Below are 20,218 nucleotides of genomic sequence, written 5' to 3' on the forward strand. Positions count from 1 at the left end.
AACTGAGTACCTGTTTGAACTGCGTGTAGATGACTTTGCCAACTTGGTCTGATGGCTGCACCTTCCCGGCAAGCAGGGACGACAGCATGTTCCCAAGCGTCACCATTCCCAGGATCACCCTGTGGGGTGGGGGCAGGCAGGGGTCAGCACTGGCACCTCACGCCTCCCAGGACGGCGGGGCACACCCTCAGCTGCCCTGGGGAGGAGCACTCTCTGGCCACACCTGGGAGTCCTCTGCCACCAGCCTACACACGGCAGGAACCAGGCCGGGCCCTGACGGGGAGAAAGAAACCAAGAGTCCTTGGACCCTTTCAGCCAGGGTCGAGGGTGACCAGCCGTCAGGTTTCCACGACATGGGGCTCTCAGTGGTCACTGGGCATGGTGCCCAGGCCTTCTGCTGTCAGACATGTCAAGGATATCTCTCCCCTGCCCCCAAGGTGGGCCCAGGATGGGCTGCACACACACAAAGGGTGGGTGGGCCGAGGTCTGAGGAGTGAGCACGGCAGCCCTGCCCCAGGCTGCTCAGGGACCGACAAGGAGCCTCCAACACCCTGAACATCCGCATGAGGCGGCCCAGACAGGCCTGTCGGCTGAGCGGCGGGGTCTGCACAGCTGCTCTGTCCAGGGACACTGACGTGGTGGAGCTGGACAGACAGAACCGGGGACTGAGCTCTGGGCAGGGACTGAGACTGACCCCGCCTCGTCCACCACGGGCGCCTGGTCGAAGCCCTTCTCCCGGAGGATCTCGATGGTGTGCTCACAGGAGACGGTCGGCAGCACGGTCAGTGGGGCCGACAGGCTCAGCTCCTGAACACGGAGGTGCCACCACCTGAGGGAAGAGGGCAGGCGGGGGGTCAGGATACGGACACACGCCCTTGTCCCCCCACCGGGCAGCACCTCAGCAGGAGGCCACGGGGACCGCTCTCCTGCCTGTCACACTGGGCAGGACCAGCGCAGGGCACGGGGGCCGCTCTCCTGCCTGTCACACTGGGCAGGGCCAGTGCAGGCCACGGGGACTGCTCTCCGGCCTGTCACACTGGGCAGGGCCAGCGCAGGCCACGGGGACCGCTCTCCTGCCTGTCACACTGGGCAGGGCCAGCGCAGGGCACGGGGGCCGCTCTCCTGCCTGTCACACTGGGCAGGGCCAGTGCAGGCCACAGGGACTGCTCTCCGGCCTGTCACACTGGGCAGGGCCAGCGCAGGCCACGGGGACCGCTCTCCGGCCTGTCACACTGGGCAGGCTAGCACAGGCAGTAGGTCTCCAGCCGGGCAGTCTTACCAGGGCTTCTTCTCCATGAGGTCCTCCTCCTTCAGAAAGCCCTTCTGCAGCATCCACCTGTCACTCAGGAACTTGGTCCTGCGGGATGGGGGAGTCACCAGGGCCCCGCAGGGCCCCACTGGGCCTCTACCCATGCTGAGGGGCAGCACTGCCTGCCCAGCCCCTCTCCTGGACCTCACTGGTGCAGCAGAGACCCCCAGGTGCTGGCTGGAGGTCCCAGGGGGAAGCCTGTGGGCTGGACTTCCTGCCCCCATGGCCAACAAGCATGTGTGAGCATGTGTGAGCATGCACACAGCCATCGCTCAGGCACTCAAATAAACACATCCTCTCATGCTTACCCCTTGCACACTCACACACGCACGGGCACGCATGGCAAGCTGGCCAAGCGTGTGGGGAGATGGTATTCTTGCACTGACAGGGGTGGGCAGGAGCCCTGAACAGGCCAACTTGGCGCTGGGCACCAGATGTGAATCACCCCACACTGGGGAACCCAACCAGGGGCACCCACCAGCCAGGCCTGGGCCCCCCAAGGACAGCTGAGCTCTCGGGAGCTGTGTAGCCCCTGCAGCTTGCAGGCCATGGAGGAAACCCTTCAGGTGCAGGGGGCAGGGCATGGGGGTCTCTAGACACCCACCCCGGTGCCGCCCCCAGAGAGCAGGTGCAGAGCAGCCCCAGTCTCAGCCTGGCTGCCCGGTGACCAGCGAGGTCTGTGGCATTACTGCCCGAGGGGCCTCTGGGCAAAACAGTCACAGCACGTCCTAGGGGGCCACCTGGGCAGCAGGGCTCTTGCCACGAGGGCAGCAGGGTTCTTGCCACCCGGGCAGCAGGGCTCTTGCCACCCGGGCAGCACTCAGTCCCAGCCTGGAGTTTGGGGGAAGCAGCAGAGGGAGTCGGGGTGGATAGGAGGTGGCACAGGGCCCGGCCCAAGAGGACGTCAGTCCATGTGGCCAGGGCTACCCCTTGGAGCTCACGGACCCCAGAGCAGTGAGGGGGGCAGACACCAGAGAGGGACGGACAGGAGGGACAGAGAGGGAACCACCGCCTTCCATGCCCCTCCCATCAGGGCTGTCCCTGTGAACGTGCATTGATTTTCACAGCATTAAGGGGCTGGGAAGCCCAACAGCATGAGGGCACCCGGGCAGGAGAGAGGAGGCAGGGCTCACAGGGCCCCGCTGGCTTCCTCCCCTCCCAGCTCTGGCTGCCGGTTCTCAGGTGAGGCATCCAGGGAAGGGTGGCAGGACAGAGAGGAGCAGGGACCTGGGAGGGAAGCCATGTCTTACATGTAGTTTCGCACCGAGTCGGGCAGAATGACCACGCAGCGCTGGCCCTCCTGCAGCTCCTGCGCGGCCTTCACGGCCACCGCCATCGTGCTGCCAGCACTGCCACCTGCAGAGAGGGCCATGAGTCGGACGCACCAAGGTGCGTGCGTGTGGGTGCACACATGTGCATGAATTGTGCACAAGAGTCAGACGCGCCAGGGTGAGTGCGCATGGGTGCACGTGAGTGCATGAATTGTGCACCTGCATGCATGGAAGCATGTCAGACACGCTCGGAAGGATCCGTCAAGAGGGGCTGCCTCGGGGAGAGGGGCTGGGAGGACCCCACTTCTCCGTGAGCATCGGCTTCCTCCTTGTGCACCATGGAGTTTTCATGTCCACTCGGGGCTTCATAATGAAACCCACACCCGGGAAACAAAAGATCCAGGAGCAAAAGGGGCTCCTGCTAGGCTGGGGTGGGCACTGGTGCCAGGAAAATGCCTGCGGTGGGGCTGCATCTCCTGGCCCTGAGCCGAGAGCCAGCGATGCTCTGAGGACAGAGTCCCCAGCACCTCGCCTGCAGCACCACGCCTGCAGGCTGCCTGACTGCACACTGGGCTCTGCTTTATAAACAAGAGACCAAGGCTCACGGTGACACCAGCTGTGCCTAGGATCCCTGAAGTCAGAGTCTGAGGCGTCTTCTCCGGGCTTAGTTTGAGGGTGCACACAGCAGTCAGGAAGGTCTAAGTCTGCACCAGGAGCACCCGCAGGAAGAGAGGTGCGCTCCTCTGTAACGGGGCCCATGGACCTGCTTTCCAGCCCCAAAGGCAGGGGCTTGTTTCTCCACCAACACGGGGAACAGGGAGACTGAGATAGGGAGAGCCCAGCGTTTATGGGCACCAAGACACCTTTCATGACAGATGACAGACACATCTGGGAAATGTTTTCTTTTCTTTTCTTTTTTTTTTTTGAGATGGAGTTTTTGCTCTGTTGCCCAGGCTGGAGTGCAGTGGCACGATCTCAGCTCACTGCAACCTCCACCTCCCAGGTTCAAGCAATTCTCCTGCCTCAGCCTCCTGAGTAGCTAGGATTACAGGTGTGCACCACCACGCCCGGCTAATTTTGTGTGTGTGTATTTTAGTAGAGATGGGGTTTCACCATGTTGGCCAGGCTGGTCTTGAACTCCTGACTCAGGTGATCTGCCCGCCTCAACCTCCTAAAGTGCTGGGATTATAGGCATGAGCCACCGCGCCTGGCTAGGAAATGGTTTTTCAATCAAGACTTGCTTCCAGTCTCTAGTTTGGGGCTCAGCTGTTGCCTACACTAAGGGCTGGTTTCCTTCCACTTTCCCTGTCACCACCTGCAAAGTGACATGACACAGGGAATGCACAAGTAAAAACCTCATATGTCCCTGCCTGGGTTTTAGAAGCTGGTGTGTGCTCTCCGAGTCCCCAGATGTCCAGATCAACTGTGGTCCCTACAGCCTCTGCTGCCTGTGTGGCTGGTCAGTGGCATTGCCAGCCCCCAAGCAGGTGGGCAGAGGGGCACGGGGTGGGAGGAAGGTGAGTGGGGTTGATCCTGGACAGCCTCAGGCTCCAGAGCCCCTCCCCAGCTGTTCCAGGGTGCTCGCAGCACCCAGTCCTGGCCATGGGCCCCGTCAGTGCAGAGCCACTGCTCCAGGGGCCCTGGTGGGCTTGATTAGAAACAGTAAGTGCCATGAGAGCTTTAGCCTTGTTCTAGAAACACATTCTGGAAGGCAGCTCGAAGCCCTGCCCCGTGGCCTCCTGCCCTCACCTGAGCAGGTGACCACACTGGGCAGGTGAGGACCCAGGCAGACAGATAACACCTGAGGCTCGTGGCCGCAGCAGTGACACTCCTCAGAACTGCTGTCTTACACATGCAGGCTGGTGGCTGGCAGAGGGTGCGCCCCCAGCCATCCCCGGTGCCCCATCCATCTCTGCCATGCCCGTACCCCCGTGCCTGCCACCCACTCACCACACAGCAGCCCCTCTTGCGCGATGAGCATGCGGGCAAAGGTGAACGCCTCCTCGTCGTTACTCTTGAACCATTTGTCCACCACCTGAGCGGGACCCCCCACAGCCCGTCAGTGTGGGAGCCGCTTCCACATGGCCAAGGGGGTGAACAGCCTTGTGGTGGACCCCGTGTCTAGGCAGCAGGACCCCAGAGGTCACGCCCCAGCCTCTCCCTCTGGGATCGGCACATCTGCAGACCTTCCAGTTCTAACATGTTTTGCAGACAGTAAAACTGCCCGCCAGCCCCACTGAGCATCCGTGTGACCTGCAGGGGCCCTTTGGTCTCCACTCTCACTCAGACCAAATCCACCTTTTTGCCTCTTAACAGAGTTTTCTGGGGCCTTAATTTTCCCATGTTTTCCCTGCTCCCTGCCTGTGCCACCTGGGCTACATCCCTTGGTGAGGTCAGGCCACATGTGCAGACATCGTCCCCCAGTCTACTTTGTCTCGACCTGTGAGATCAGCTTCTCACCACGCGTGCCGGGGCTTGCCCTTCTGTTCCCCTAAGCGGAGGAGCCGGTTGGGGCCCAGGGTCAGCCAGGCTCTCCAGTGTGAGGGTGAGTTACAGGCTGCACTGCGGCCGGGCTCAGGACTCGACCTACCGTCCTGTCCAGCACCGTGGGGATGAAGTCATAGCCGATCCCTTCCACCTCGTAGGTTGTCTGCTCTGTCTGGTTCAGCTCCTCCGGCTCCGCGAGGATGGACCCTTCGGGATCCACCCCGATGATCTGCAGAGCGCGTGGCTTCAGGGCTCAGGGCCAGCAAAAGCCACCGCTGGACCTGCCTGACTATTCTATCACTGGAGTGGCCAATACCGCCGTGAACAAGCGCCTGTTAACACTCCGCCCATGGGTGGAGGCAGGATGAGAAACCCAGGAACCCAGGCCCCACGTATTAAAGCGATAATGACCTCGTCTGGACTAAACGTTCAGTGCAGGATGCTCAGAAGTGAAAGCGGGTGTCTGGGAGGAAGTGACCTCCCCGGGGGCTTCTCAGAGCGGGGCCCCCAGGACAGCCCAGACAGACCACCCTGCGGTGAAGCACTAGAGCCTTCGGGGACAAAGGGCATTGCTGGGCAGTGATGTCTTTTTCAAGGGCAAGCAACAGGGAGATAACACTCTTGTCTCATCAGTGGGACCTTTCTAGGCACCTCAGACCTGCTCTTAACCCTGAGTCCAGGAACCCTCCTCCAACTCCCTCAAACCCCAGGCGAGGGGCAGACTCAGGACCAGAGGACTTAGAGCTCCTGGCTGATTCTCAGAGCCCCTAGATGTAACTCCAACCCCCCACTCAGCGCAGGAAGCCCCTCCAAGACACTGGCCAGTGAGCGAGCACCCAGCCCCAGCTCCTTGGGTCACGAGCTGCTGGTCCCTTATCTGTCAAGCACCGTCTTTCCAAACACCTCCCAAGCAGTGTAGAAATACCGCAGAAGACAGTGGGCTGAGCAGATGGTGAGGAATGAGAGCTTTCAGTTCAGAAGTCGGGGCCAGTCCGCGCTGCCCCTCCCGGGCCCGGTCACACCACTCACCCTGCATCCAGGACACTTCTCCTTCAGCTTCCTGGCAATGCCCGTGATGGTGCCACCCGTGCCCACTGAAGCCACCAGCATGTCCAGCTTCCCTGGTGGATGGATAACATTCTCAGGTCCTCACCTGGCCAGCCCATCACTCATAGTAATAATCATTGAAAACACACACAGCCCAAACCACGGCGGGTGACCAAAAAGCTCAAAAGAAAGGCTTCTTCTCCAGTTGGAGCAGCCCTCATTGCTGCCCTCGGTCTGTGAAAGCCTCAGAAACAGGCAGCCTGGGGCACCCCAGCCCAGTCTTTGCTCAATGACACTCGGCCCCTAAAACCCCCATTTGGCTGGATGCAGAAAGACAGGGCCCTGTCCGGGGGTGCAGGCGCTGAGGGCGGGCAGAGGGAGGCTGCGAATTAATCACCTCCATGGGCTGTTGGATGTTTGCATGGTGTGGGTGAGTTAACTGAATTGGCACAGGAAATGGAATCAGTCGTTCAGGCTTCAGCTCAGAAACTCGCTGGGCACTCACACTGCTGGCGGCCAGCACAGGCATCTGGCAGACAAGCCACGGCAGGGAAAGACTCAGTGAGGGGGAGCCGCTCGGGCACCCATGCTGAGACAGGACTGCTTTTGCCAAACCAGAGAGTTCTCACACATAAAGCCCAAACAAGCAAATGCCTGGACCGTACAGCCTGGCTCCTGGGCATGGACTGAGGGTGTGCTCCAGCCCATGCCAACACTGGATTCCCAACAGGAAGCCAGGGCGCCAACCTTCTGGCAACTTCTCTCTAAAGGAATCTCTTGGGAAAACATCAGTACCAACCCCCACAGGCGTTGGCACCGAGTCCCTGGAAAAGGGCCCAAGGAGCCGGCCTCATGCTTGTAACAGAGTGAACTCATCGCAGATGTCACCAGCCCTGTTCTGCAGAGGAATTTGATGCCGAGTCAGGGCATGATCCCAGCTGAAGTCCCAGCTGTGAGCCCAGCACCAGCCTGGGCCCTGAACAGACTCACTCCCTACATTCTCTGTGGGAGGAGCCCCTGCAGACCTGCAGAGATTGTTACAGGTAAGGCACAGGCAGAGGCCAAGAGGGCACAAGGGAGGGAGGAAACTGTTGTAGAGAAATGCTCTAGATAGCATTTCACAGAGGGAACATTTGAGCTGGGTTTTGAAGGGTGAATAGGAGTTCACCAAGGAGAGGGCAAGAGATTTGTACACTCCCAGGCAGCCAGGGATAAATGCAATCAAGATGGACAGAGGGACGCACCGTCACACTGCCGCAGGATCTCATCAGCGGTGGTGTCGTAGTGAGCCAGGGGGTTGCTGGCGTTGCGGTACTGCATAGAAAGACAGCAGAGCCCGTGAGCTGGCCCCTGACACCTCAGTCACCCCCACATCCCTGACCGAGACCCTCCTAGGGAATGCCCGTCTCCAGGCCCCAGGCGCCTCACCTGGTCTAGGATGTGAGAATTGGGGATTTCATTCTTCAGCCGCCAGGCCACGCCCACGTGTGACTCTGGGGAGTCAAACCTGGCATTGGTGGGCGTCCTCACAATCTCGGCCCCCAGGGCCCGCAGCACATCCACCTGCAGGAGGGAAGGCGGTGGCCTGCACCTTTTGCCTGGCCCAGGCACCCTCATCCCCTGCCCTATGACCCCGCCCCTGGCTGTGCCCACCCACCTTCTCCGAGCTCATCTTCTCCGGCATCACGATGATGCAGCGATAGCCCCTCACAGCCGCAGTCAGGGCCAGCCCAATCCCTGAAGGCACAGAGAGGATGAGAGGGGCCCGGTGCCCCTCCAAGTCCCGCCCCACCCCTGCCTGGGACATAGGGGCACACCCTGATGCCGGCTCCCCTAGGGCCCAGGGAAGAGGGTTCTGTGGGATTCCAAAATTGCCCAACATAGCTGCTTCTGCCTTCAAGTGCAGGGGAAGAGAGGCTGCCAGAGGCGGGAATAAAAGGTGCACGCCAAGGAGGAGGAGGGAGCAGTGCAGGACGGGAGATCTGGTTCTTCCAGGCCCGGCCGGGTACATGGGCACAGGAACAGCAGACTCTGGGTGCTCGTCCATGTGCCAGACACTGCCAAGTGCCATCGCCCCAACAGCATCGGCACTGGCCCCAACCGCTGGTCAGAGGGAGCTGGGCTGGGACACACGCCGGCAGCGGGCGTGAGATGCCAGGGAGCAGGCGGCCGGGTGGGCCAGCACATGCAGCTGTAGCTCAGCCATCCCCCCCGGGTTCCGGCAGGCTCAGCATGGGTAGGGGACAGCCAGCCTGGCCACCCCTACTGGGCCGGGCACCCACCGGTGTTCCCAGATGTCGGCTCGATAATCGTGTCCCCGGGCTTCAGCGTCCCGGCGCGCTCAGCATCCTCAATCATCCTCAGGCTGATGCGGTCCTTCACGCTCCCGCCCGCGTTGAAGAATTCACACTTGGCCACTGGGAGGCAGAGATGAATCACAGAGGAGAAGATTCCCTGACCGCCCCCCAGTGATTCCTGCTCACCCCCCATTACCTGATACACCCCAGGATGGGGGATGGGCTTGGGGGCCTGTGGGTTCTGAAAAATTGCCACCTCTCCACTCACCTCCCCTACACCTGCACCTGGGCACTCGCCCATCAGAGCTTCTCCCCCTGCAGCCCATCCTACCAGCCCAGCGGGGCACAGAGCAACTCTGTGGGAACCAGAGAGGCATAAGCAGCCCTCACGGAGGGGCACCACAGAAAACCTCATCCCCCCACCCACAAGCTGGGCGTGTGGCAGGCGGGCGCCTGGATTTGGGTCCCCTACGCCCATGTCCAGCCATACCCGGCAGCCCCTGCCAAAGCAGCTTGATGTCCTGAAGCCACGGCACTGGCCACATCCCAGCCCCATCGGATGGGGACTTGCAAACTCTCCCTACAGCCTCCCATTGTCCTCCTTCCCCTGTGGGGCGTCACCTGCCCTGGAAAGGGTTCCCTGCACAGTCCCCGCACAAGACCAAGGCCTTCACTTGCACGTCGTTCCTTCTTTTTTTTTTTTTTGAGACGGAGTCTTGCTCTATTGCCCAGGCTGGAGTGCAGTGGTGCGATCTTGGCTCACTGCAAGCTCCGCCTCCCGGGTTCACGCCATTCTCCTGCCTCAGCCTCCCCAGTAGCTGGGACTACAGGCGCCACCACCACGCCCGGCTAATTTGTTTTGTATTTTTAGTAGAGACGGGGTTTCACCGTATTAGCCAGGATGGTCTTGATCTGTTGACCTCGTGATCCGCCCGCCTCAGCCCCTCAAAGTGCTGGGATTACAGGCATAAGCCACCGTGCCCGGTCTGCACTTCTTTTCTTATTGCAGGTCCTCCCTCCCTCTCCAGCTCTTAAAAATATTTAGTTTTTAAGAGAGAGAGAGAGACTGGGCTACATGAAATGTGATTTGAGGGACCTGGGACCAGCCTGCAACACCTCAAAACTTCTGAAAGCCACCACCAGACAAGTGTTGCCCCTAGAACCAGGCCGAGGTGCTTTGTGGTGGGGAGGACTCCCGGGGTCTGGCCCGCCACAGGTCTGCATTTCCGGACCCCTCTGGGTCCCATACTGTGAAGCCCTCAGTGAGATCTTTCTCACCAGCGCCTGGGGGCCAGCTCCGAAGCAGAAATCAGAGCTGGGTGGCCTCGGGCAAGCCACGTGACCGACTTGACCCTCGGTGTGTCTGTCTGTAAAACGGGCGTTCCCAAACCTACTTCGAGGGCAACTGCCAAGTTTAGACGCCGTCCTGTACGTAGCACTGCGGGCAGCCATGCTTGCTGCGTCCAAGGGTCCTTACTGTCTGACAAATGAGCACAGAGCCAGCCCTGCTGCCTTGGGGGTCTCTGTAAAAGGGGCTGCTCTGATGCAGCTCTGAGAATTCCTTCCCTAGAAGGGCAGAGGAGGGCCAGGCTCCCAGCAGGCCCCTCCTGTGAATCTGCCATCAGTTCCCAATGCACCGACCCCTGACTTCCTTCCCCCAGCGCCTGCCCCAGCTCTCACAGGTCCCCCGGCTGTGACATGACAGCATTTCAGGATGAAAAAGTCCCAAGCCATGTTACTGGTTCCCTCTCCTTCCCACTCAAACTGCACCCCCTCCATCTGGCCCTGTCTCAGGGTTCTCCGCGGCACCTGTGCTGCCGCCCTCCGAACTCCCTTGGCCTCGGTCATGTGAAATATGAAATTCCGTCCCCGCCTTGTCCCCAAGGCCTCTGCACCCACAGCTTTCTCCGTGATGATGCTGAGGTCTACCAGGGCCCTGAGCTCCTGGTGAAGAGCGACCCTTACAAATTTCTTCCACCCTCTTGAGCCTGGAAACTGCGTCCTACAAAGAACTGCCCCACCCCGGAGGGCTCACACCGGACCTCAAGTGACCCCCGTGTACCCAGGACGAGGCCAGCCACAGACCCTCCAAATTTCCATTCTCTGTCTCATAAATGATGAGCTGAACTGTCTGTCCCCACGAAGCTGGCAAGACAGAGGCAACCGCTCCCTGGGCAGTGGGTGGCTCACAGCTCGTGCTAGGACCCGTCCGCGTCTCTCTAGGAGGCAGGACGCAGACCTTCCCCACCTGCTTGCTTCTGCCTTTGACCCTCACCCCGCTCTTCACACCCTCGCTCCTTCCACTCCAGCCTCAGTTCAAAGGTCACCTGTTCGTTCCCTGGTCCATCAGCGGGGAAGCCACTTTGGTCACCGTCTGACACAACGCCCTGTTGTGTGTTTTTCCCAAACTTAAACTGATATGACCTCGGCCACTCATTAACCAGCATGTTTTCTGATCCCGGGGCCTTGCCTAAGGGACCCATCCCAGGACCCCCAGGCCCCCCAGGCCCACGGAGCCCAGCGTGGATGGAGGAAGCCCCTCTCAAAAGCCAGGGCACTCACAGAGCTCACACTTCAGGCCGAACTTCTTCCCAATCTTGTTGATTCTGATCATAGGGGTGTCCCCAATTTTCTTCAGAATATCTGGCAAGATTTTTGGAGATTTTTCCCTGAAACAGAGGAGTCCACATTTATTCAGGAAAAGAACAAAACAAAATAGTCCTGCCCCTGGCAGCCCAAGGCCATTGTCTGACACAAATCAACAATCAAAGAACTGGCTTTATCTGGATGGTTGTTACACAAATCTCCACAGATACCCCTAACACAGACCACACACACACACCACACACACACCACACACACATACCACACACACATGCCTGAAACACACATACCACACACACACACGCCTGAAACACACACACACCACACACCACACACACACATACCACACACACATGCCTGAAACACACATATACCACACACGCCTCTGGAACACTACACACCACATACTACCACACCACACTACTACTACGCACTCAATAATACACATGCCCAAAACATGCCAATACACACCACACACACCACACCACCACACACACACACCACACACACACACACCACACACACACTTGAAACACACCACACACACACACCGGCCACGACACAGCTACACCATTGACACACATGCCTGAAACACACACACCACACACATGCACACACCCACACACACACCTGAAACACACATATACCACACACATGCCTGAAACACACACACACACACCACACACACACACCACACACACACGCCTGAAACACACACACCACACACACACACACACACCACACACATGCCTGAAACACACACACACACACCACACACACACACCACACACACAATCTTCACACACACACACGCCTGAAACACACACACCACACACACACCACACACACACACCACACACACACATACCAATAATAATAATAATTTTTCCTGAAACACACACACCACACACACACCCACACACACCACACACACACACCACACACACATACCACACACACTCCTGAAAACACACACACCACACACACTGTTGCATACACACACCACACAGCGCTACTCACACACACACATGCCTGAAACACACACACCACACACACACATACCACACACACGCCTGAAACACACACACCACACACACACCACACACACACACACCACACACACACACCACACACACGCCCTGAAACACACACACCACACACACACATGCTACCACACACACACCACCACACACACACCACACACACACCACACACACACGCCTGAAACACACACACACCACACACACACACACATGCCTGAAACACACACACCACACACACACACATACCACACACGCCTGAACATTAATAACACCACCACACGCCAAGCACCACACACACACACATGCCTGAAACACACCACACACATGCTTAGACCTAAAAACCTATAAAAAGCAAATAATGCCTGTAGTTTATTTGTACCAATGTCAGTTTCCCAGGTTTGAAAATGAACCTACAGTCGTGGCAGACGTTGTTAGTGGGAAGCTGGGAGAAGGGTACAAAGGACCTATTATTTTGGCAACTTCTTGCGAGTAGTAAGTTATTTCCAAATAAAAAAGTTAAAATAAGCAAGTACTGACTCCAAAACAAAGATTTAGGTCTATCTTTTCAGAAAGGCTTTACTGGGGAATTTCATTTCCTTTCATCTCTCAGCATCTGACCACAGGAGACAAAAGAGTGAAGTGCTGACCTCAGGGCAGAGACTCCTTAGACCAGGGACAACGGCTGCAAAGCGCAGGCAGGATGCCTAGCCCTGCACAGAAAATGTCAGGCATGTGGTGGGCACAGAAAATGTCAGGCACGTGGCGGACACAGAGGCCCGGCAGAGGTGCTGTCAGCTGGGCTTGTGATGCTCTGCCCTGCAGCATCTGGCTGTGCAAACCCTCAAACCCTGGTCCAGGTGGTTTCCTAAACGGCCCTCATGCCCCTGCCATCCTCCCCCAGGGAGAGGCCGATGACACCCCCTTTCTATCTGTGCCAAGCACAAGCTAACCATGAACTCATCTGGGAACGCGCATGGTTCACAGCGGTGTCCAGACCTGCAACCCCTCCCTGGCCGTGCAGTTCCAGTGACACCCCGTGGCTCTGACCCTGAGCCTCCTCCTCAGCACAGGCACCTGCGAAACAGCCAGGCTCCTTGGGCCCTGCCCCCCCGGAAGCGATCCTCAGACTTGGGGTGCACCCAGCTCCCGGAGGTCCTGTGGCATGGAGGGAGTACCACATTTGCAGGGAGAGCCGCCCTGAAGGCCCAAACAGGCGCCAAGAGGAGTCCAATCGCGCCCTTCCCAGGGAGCAGAGGGCAGTCCTGCCAGGTGCCCAAACTGTACAGGGACCAGGGAGGCTCCCCCGGAAGCAGTTCTTGGCGGAAGGGAACCAGGCTTGGCAGGGTGCAGAGAGCCAGGGCCAGGTGGAAAGTCAAGCCCTCGGGTGACAGCGCTGGGGGTTAGTTCATTAGCTCAGTTCAGGCATCCGGCCAGCCAGGCAGGAAGAGGCCCGCCTCCCTGCAGCAGGTGTGTTGACTTAGCACTGGGCCTCCGTGGCTGTGAAGTTACCTGAGAAGTTTCTAGAGGTGGTCAGGGCCAGGCCCAGAGCACTTAGCAAGATAAAAGATCCAACTTGCAGGGATAGCTCTGGAGCCCCTTATCTCAAGGACTCCCACTTCCACAGCCCAAGAGGCTCCTGGGAGGACACCCCACACTGTCCTAAAATGAAGCCCCAACGCCTCACCCACCTCTGCAGCACCTCCTTGCAACCCTGCTATTCTCGGGGGCCCTCTGACTGGAGACAAGCCGCGTAGGCTCTGCATCTCAGGATGGGGGTGTCTTCGGAGGATGAATGAGGCCTGTGTGAGGTGCAGGTGCAACACCATTTTACAACCTGGAGGGCATCGTCTCCATCTCACGCCCTAGAGTTAAGAGCTCACGGAGCCCTCAGGAATCCGGCCTGTCTTCCCTGCCCACCCTACCCCCAGCAGCCACTCCCGACCTCACCGGGCCTCTCACCCACTGCTCTCTCAGGTTTGTTTTGGAGGCAAGAGCCCATCCTCCTGGCTGCCCACCCAGCTGCTTGGCCTCCTGAGCTCCCAGCACTGAGTGTGTTCAACTCTCAGACCTTCTGGGTTTGTCAACTGTCACTTCTTCTACTGCTGCACTGAGAGTGGCTCCACCCAGCCACCCCACCCGTTCTGAACTGTAAATCAACAACCATAAATGCTGGTAGTGGTGTACACAAAATAGGAATCATAATCCCTGCACTTCGGGAGGCCGAGGCAGGCAGATCACCGGAGGTCAGGAGTTCAAGACCAGCCTGGACAACATGGTGAAATCCCATCTCTACTAAAAATACAAAAACCCGCTGGGCGTGCTGGCACATGCCTGTAATCCCAGCTACTAGGGAGGCTGAGGTAGGAGAATCTCTTGAACCCGGGAGGCAGAAGTTGCAGTGAGCTGAGATTGTGCGATTAGCACTCCAGCCTGGCGATAGCGAGATTCTGTCTCCAAAAAAACAAAACAAAACAAAACAAAAAAAGGAATCAAACATCTAAGAAGCACATTCTTTGATCTATCTGTTCTCCTCCAAGGAGATTACACTAAGGAAATAAATATAATCCTAAAGCTTAGTGAGCTTGATTTCAGTTTCGTGCTGGGGTAGGGATTTTTGTTTATTTGTCTTTTCTGCTGATAGAGCTTCTGCACCTTGAGCAGGGCACAAATGCACAAGGCGCTCAGGAAAGACTCGTTGGCTAAATGAATGTGTAGTATTTTCTACTGCAGTTATTTAAAATGAGATAACTGCAAACGTTTATCTACCCAGTAGAGGGCTTACAAAATGACGGCTTCTTCACCAAACAGTCTGTGCCACCAGAAAAACAGCCCACTGTGGAAAAATGTTTAATGCCTAGGGGAAGTCTCCATGACCTAGAGTTAACAGAAAAGTGCAGGCTGGGCCGGGCGCGGTGGCTCACGCCTGTAATCCCAGCACTTGTGGGAGGCCAAGGCAGGTGGTCACTTGAACCCAGGAGTTCAAGACCAGCCCGGTCAACATGGTGAAACCCTGTCTCTCCTAAAAATACAAAAATTACCTGGGCGTGATAGTGGGCGCCCGTAGTCCCAGCTACTTGGGAGGCTGAGGTGGGAGGATCCCTTAATCAGGGGAGATTGAGGCTGCAGCAAGCCATGATTACACCACTGCATTCCAGCTTGTGTCTCAAAAAAATAAAATAAAATAAAAGAGAGTGCAGGCAGGATCCTGGTCACTCACCTCCAGCGAACGCACGTGCACAGCCACAGACCGGGGAAAGCATGTGACCTGGGGACATTTATTTATTTATTTTTTCCGGAAATACCTTGTGAGCATCCACTGTCTTGCCAGGCACTGGCCTAGGTGCTGGGCTGCAGCGTAAGGAGGCCTTGGCCTCAGAGCCTCATCTACACGGCATGCCCCCACCCCCAGCTCCTCAACCCAGAGTGACTACAGGGGGGCCACACCTCATGTCCTCCTGGCTGTGTGGTATCCAGGTAACAAACTCCTGCCCTGCAGGTTATAGATCAACCCTCTTGTGATCAAAAGCAGGACTTACGGGACAGTGTGGTGATGCGGGGACTCAGAGGCAGGCCGGCCCAGCTGCCAGGTGCACCTGCTCGGGGCATCGGGCCGGATCCACAGGAGCTCCTTGGCTTCCTTATCCCCTGGGAGCCCCTTCTCCAGGCTCCCCTGTGCCGAATGTGGCCCTGAGAGGTGGGGGCAGCCTGTGGGCCCCACTTCTGCCTGGGGGGTCTCAGAAGGCATGCTGGGACCTGGCAAAGCAAGGAGAGAGGCATCGGTTCAGGCTCAGATGCTGTGGGGTCCAGTGAACCCTGCTGACCCTGTCCCCTTCGGGCGGGGTGCTCTGCTCCCTCAGAGAAGCCCAGGAAGAATTATACAAAAACACAGGCACCAGCCCTGTGGGCAGCCGCTTGGCCATGTCTCCTCCATAGGCATATACAAAAAAAAAAAAAAAAAAAGGAAACAGACAGTTGCTTGGGCCGGGTGCAGTGGCTCACGCCTCTCATCCCAGCACTTCGGGAGGCTGAGGTAGGAAGACAATTGAGTCCAGGAGGTTAAGACCAGCCTGGGCTCCAGCCCTGTTTCTATTTAAAAAATAAAACAACAACAACAAAACAGACGCTTGCACACCCATGCTCACTGCTGCACCATTCACAAGTCAAAAGGTGGAGGCGGGCAGCCCATGTGTCTGCGGATGGATGGACGCACACGATAGGCTCATACACACACTAGAATATTTACTCAGCCATAAGAGAAATGAATTCTGGCACACGTTACAACACGGACGAACCCTCAGGACATGATGCCAAGTGAAACAAGCCAGAGACAAAAGGACAAATGCTGTGTGATTCCACTTCCACGATGAGGCACCTGGGACCCTCGAACGCCCCTCTCTGTCTAGCAAATTCATAGAGATAGAAAGTAGAACGGAGGCTGCCAGGGGCTGGGGTGAGTGGCGAAGGGAGGGTGATTGTTTGATGGGTGCAGAGGTTGTGTTGGGGATGATGAAAATGTTCTAGGTGGAGATAGTGACGGTGGTTGCATCACATTTACAAATGGTTACAGTGATCAGTGTCACGTGTATTTTACCCAGGATTAAAAAAACACACAAGCACCTTGAAATAGATAAGACAAAAAAAAAAAAAAAAAAAAAAGAGAGAGAGAAAAAAGAAAGACCAGGGCACCCAGGCGAGGCCCCATCTGCTGCCCTTCCTCTGGGGGGACAAAGAATGCATGACCACCTCCCACCTCACCCTCTACACAGGGCCCAGGACTGGACTCAGTCCCCTTCACCCTGCTTTGATTCTCCACATTCAACAGGACACTAAGTCCACAGCCGTCACTCACCGGACAGATGGTGCTGACAGTTCGGCACCGTTCGGACTCTGTAAGGAGAGGTGACAGCAAACTGTGTTGTGGGATCCTGGAATAGAAAAGGGGCGTGAGGGGAAAACTAAATCTGACTCAAGCATAGACTTTGGTTAACATTAACAAAGGTTATGTGATCGTGGAATTGGCTCATTAATTGTAACAAATAGGCCGTGCGCGGTGGCTCACGCCTGTAATCCCAGCACTTTGGGAGGCCAAGGCAGGCAGATCACGAGGTCAAGAGATCGAGACCATCCTGGCTAACATGGTGAAACCCTGTTTCTATTAAAACTACAAAAATTAGGCCGGGCGCAGTGGCTCAAGCCTGTAATCCCAGCACTTTGGGAGGCTGAGACGGGTGGGTCACGAGGTCAGGAGATTGAGACCGTCCTGGCTAACATGGTGCACGGTGAAACCCCGTCTCTACTAAAAAATACAAAAACCTAGCCGGGAGAGGTGGCGGGCGCCTGCAGTCCCAGCTACTCAGGAGGCTGAGGCAGGAGAATGGAGTGAACCCGGGAGGCGGAGCTTGCAGTGAGCTGAGATCTGGCCACTGCACTCTAGCCTGGCAACAGGGCGAGACTGTCAAAAAAAAAGGAACAAATATACGACATCAGTTTAAGATCTTAACAGGAGAAACTGTGGGAACTCTACTATCTATCTTCTCAATTTTTCTGTAAATCTAAAACTGCTCTTTTTAAAAATTTTCGAGAAGGAGTCTCACTCTTGTTGCCCAGGCTAGAGTGCAGTGGTGTGATCTCGGCTCACTGCAACCTCCACCTCCCGGGTTCAAGCAATTCTCCTGCCTCAGCCTCCAGAGTAGCTGAGATTACAGGCGCGTGCCACCACACCCAGCTGATTTTTGTATTTTTAGTAGAGAAGAGGTTTCACCATGTTGGCCAGGCTGGTCTCGAACTCCTGACCTCAGGTGATTTGCCCGGCTCAGCCTCTCAGTTGCTGGGATTATAGGAGTGAGCCACCCCGCCTGGCCTAAAACTGTTCTTTTTAAAAAGCCTATTAAAAAAGAAAAAGTTGCTGAAGCCGGCTGCATTTGGAAGCCCTTGGAGTATGCGGCTCAGGTGGTCTCTGCGCACAGGCCTTACCCAGGCCTCAGCTTGGCATCCTGGACTTCCCGACCTCCCCTCCACCTTTGCAATTCACCAGGCCGGTGGCCAAAGCGGCTTCAAACAACCCTGGAGGGTGGTGCTGTCAAGGTCATGGGACCACGGACTTGTCTGAAAATCTGAAGGCGTTGGATCTTCTCTTCCCCAGAAAAGCGCACCCCGCTTTCAGAGGTTCGTGTCCCTCCTGAAGTCACCCAAGCGTGCCCCTGCTTTTCTTTCTACCCGGACCTTGTAAGAAGCCGCCGCCGTGAGCGGAGCAGCACCTTCCTCCGCGGGTCGCGGGAGTCACCTGCGGGAAGGGACTCTCCGTCTGGCACAGGCCCTGTCTGGCCTGGGGCGCGCACGCTCCGCCGCGGAATCCTCCAGAAAGCCTTGGACCCGCGGCCCTGGCAGACGCAGGCGGCCCAGCGCCTTGCTTTTGGCGCCTCGCCTCGCCCTGGAGCACCCTCCCGCAAGGTAAGGGGCTGCCGGGAACGCAGATCGCCAGCCGCCGGGGCTCTGAAGAACCCAGAGGCTCTCGGCGGAAAGCTCTCCAGGAGACCGGGACCCGAACCCGAACCCGCGGGCTCCCCAAGGCGACAGTGTCGGGCGGCCGGACGCACGTGCGTCCCGGGGAGGGGGGTTCACTTGGCGTCGCCCCGGCCGCTCCTTAAACCGCAAGACCCCCTTGGGGTCACGACGCTCCCGGGACACCCCTGCACGCGCGCGCCAGCACTCCCGGAGGGGCCTGGGGAGGGCCACGCGCACGGAGAGCGGGAAACTCCTCTGAGCTTCCCGGGGGTAGATCCAGACCCTACTGACACCCGGAAACCGCCCGCCACTCCGCCCCCGGAAGCGACACTTTGGGACAAAGCTGGGGACAAGGGAGCCCAGAAGATCCTCGGGAAGCCGAGTTTCGCGCTCCGCTCTCACCCCCCCTCCGCCTCCCCCTTGCATCCTCCAGCTCGGCTGCCGTCTCGCCTGGGGCTCAGGGAAGTGAGGTCCCAGGAAATCCTCCATCCCCACAACGCAACCTGGGCAGAGCCCCGCGTCCCTCCCCCAGCGGGCACCCACCTCGCGTGCCGCCCGCGCAACGACACCGTTTACCGCCACCCCACACAGTCCGCCGAAAAGGGCGATTTGCAAACAGTCATTTCCCATCCACAACACAGCGAAAACTCAACGCTGGGCACGAAGCGTGCGTCTCCCCCAGATTCCCAGCCCGCGTCCCCGCTCCACGCTCCGGGACTCGCCGCCAGTGGGGTCCGCTCCGCCGGCGCGGGGGCTGGGGTGGGAGCCCGGGGCCACGTGGACGCCCGAACTCCCAGCTTCTGGGCGGCCAAGACCTCAGGCGTGGGCGCGGGTGCGTCGGGGGTCCTGGGAATCAGATGATGCAACAGCGGGCGGAGGCGCGGAGGGGGAGACCCGGACCCAGTTGGAATCCTCCGTCCAGAGCGGGGAGCGGGTCTCGGTGGGGCCGGATCTCACCTGGACGGATATGTGGGAAAGAGGGGCGAGCTGCTGCCCCGACTGCGGAGAGGTGGAGACGGCGACCCCGGGGTGGCGGCCTCGCTGGGACCCACCGCAAGGGGAGCGGGCGGGCTGCGATTGGCGGAGAGGCGGGGGCGGAGGCCGGCGCCCGCCAATGCCTCGTGGCAGAGCACCCGCCCCGCCCAGCCCCTCCTCCACCCCACCGCAGACTGGGACCCGCCGGCCTGAGGCCCCCGCCCTCCCCGGGACCCCGGCTTGCCCCCACCGCAGTTCGCCCGCCCCATTTCCACGCCCTGTTGATTCAACCGCAGACCCGGGTCGCCGCCCCTCCCCCGCCTTCCCCTGCCCCTGCTCCCACCCGCGGACCCCGGGGGCCGTGCGAACGCCCCTACGTGGTGTTCCGATGCTGTTTTACTTGGTTAACTTCTTGCCCTTCGGGAATTTAAGGAACATTTACTAATGAGCTCGAAACGTGCGTCCTGATGGGTCGGGGGATTGCGCGTCCTCGAGGACCGACCCCAAGGGCGTGTGTTGCGGACCCGGGAGACTGGGGCGCCTTGCCGGGGAGGGACTCGATGGCCGCTCTCTGTGGCCACCGGACGCCGTGCGCAGCAAGTCCGATCCCCGAGCCGAGGCGCTGAACAGTCGCCTTGCGCGGCTCCGGTGCGGCCCACGGGCAGGGGCAGCCGGGCGCTC

The 20,218-nt window shown here is 58.5% G+C and overlaps 1 protein-coding gene across 5 annotated transcripts in view; it reads right to left on the reverse strand.

Annotated features, from left to right (window-relative positions):
• The window catches only part of CBS (cystathionine beta-synthase), a 27,869-nt gene extending 8,180 nt beyond the window's left edge, over positions 1 to 19,689 (reverse strand). For 2 of the 5 annotated variants that reach the window (XM_003895425.3, XM_009202190.3), the window contains exons 1-15: positions 19,520 to 19,689; positions 16,908 to 16,983; positions 15,595 to 15,811; positions 10,974 to 11,080; positions 8,397 to 8,531; positions 7,772 to 7,851; positions 7,543 to 7,677; positions 7,359 to 7,428; positions 6,097 to 6,188; positions 5,171 to 5,296; positions 4,531 to 4,615; positions 2,560 to 2,665; positions 1,280 to 1,357; positions 695 to 829; positions 11 to 119 (exon numbers count right to left, since the gene is read on the reverse strand). In XM_003895425.3, coding sequence (XP_003895474.1) covers positions 11 to 119; positions 695 to 829; positions 1,280 to 1,357; positions 2,560 to 2,665; positions 4,531 to 4,615; positions 5,171 to 5,296; positions 6,097 to 6,188; positions 7,359 to 7,428; positions 7,543 to 7,677; positions 7,772 to 7,851; positions 8,397 to 8,531; positions 10,974 to 11,080; positions 15,595 to 15,803 — 1,467 coding nt within the window. In that variant the 5' untranslated portion in view covers positions 15,804 to 15,811; positions 16,908 to 16,983; positions 19,520 to 19,689. Of the gene's footprint in view, positions 1 to 10; positions 120 to 694; positions 830 to 1,279; positions 1,358 to 2,559; positions 2,666 to 4,530; positions 4,616 to 5,170; positions 5,297 to 6,096; positions 6,189 to 7,358; positions 7,429 to 7,542; positions 7,678 to 7,771; positions 7,852 to 8,396; positions 8,532 to 10,973; positions 11,081 to 15,594; positions 15,812 to 16,907; positions 16,984 to 18,280; positions 18,949 to 19,105 lie in introns of those variants that run through there. The other 3 variants (XM_017956413.3, XM_009202189.4, XM_017956414.3) reach the window with 3 other exon arrangements.
• Between the last annotated feature and the right edge of the window lie 529 nt (positions 19,690 to 20,218).

Source organism: Papio anubis, chromosome 4, assembly GCF_008728515.1.
Source record: "Papio anubis isolate 15944 chromosome 4, Panubis1.0, whole genome shotgun sequence".
In the NCBI taxonomy this organism is placed as follows: Eukaryota; Metazoa; Chordata; class Mammalia; order Primates; family Cercopithecidae; genus Papio; species Papio anubis.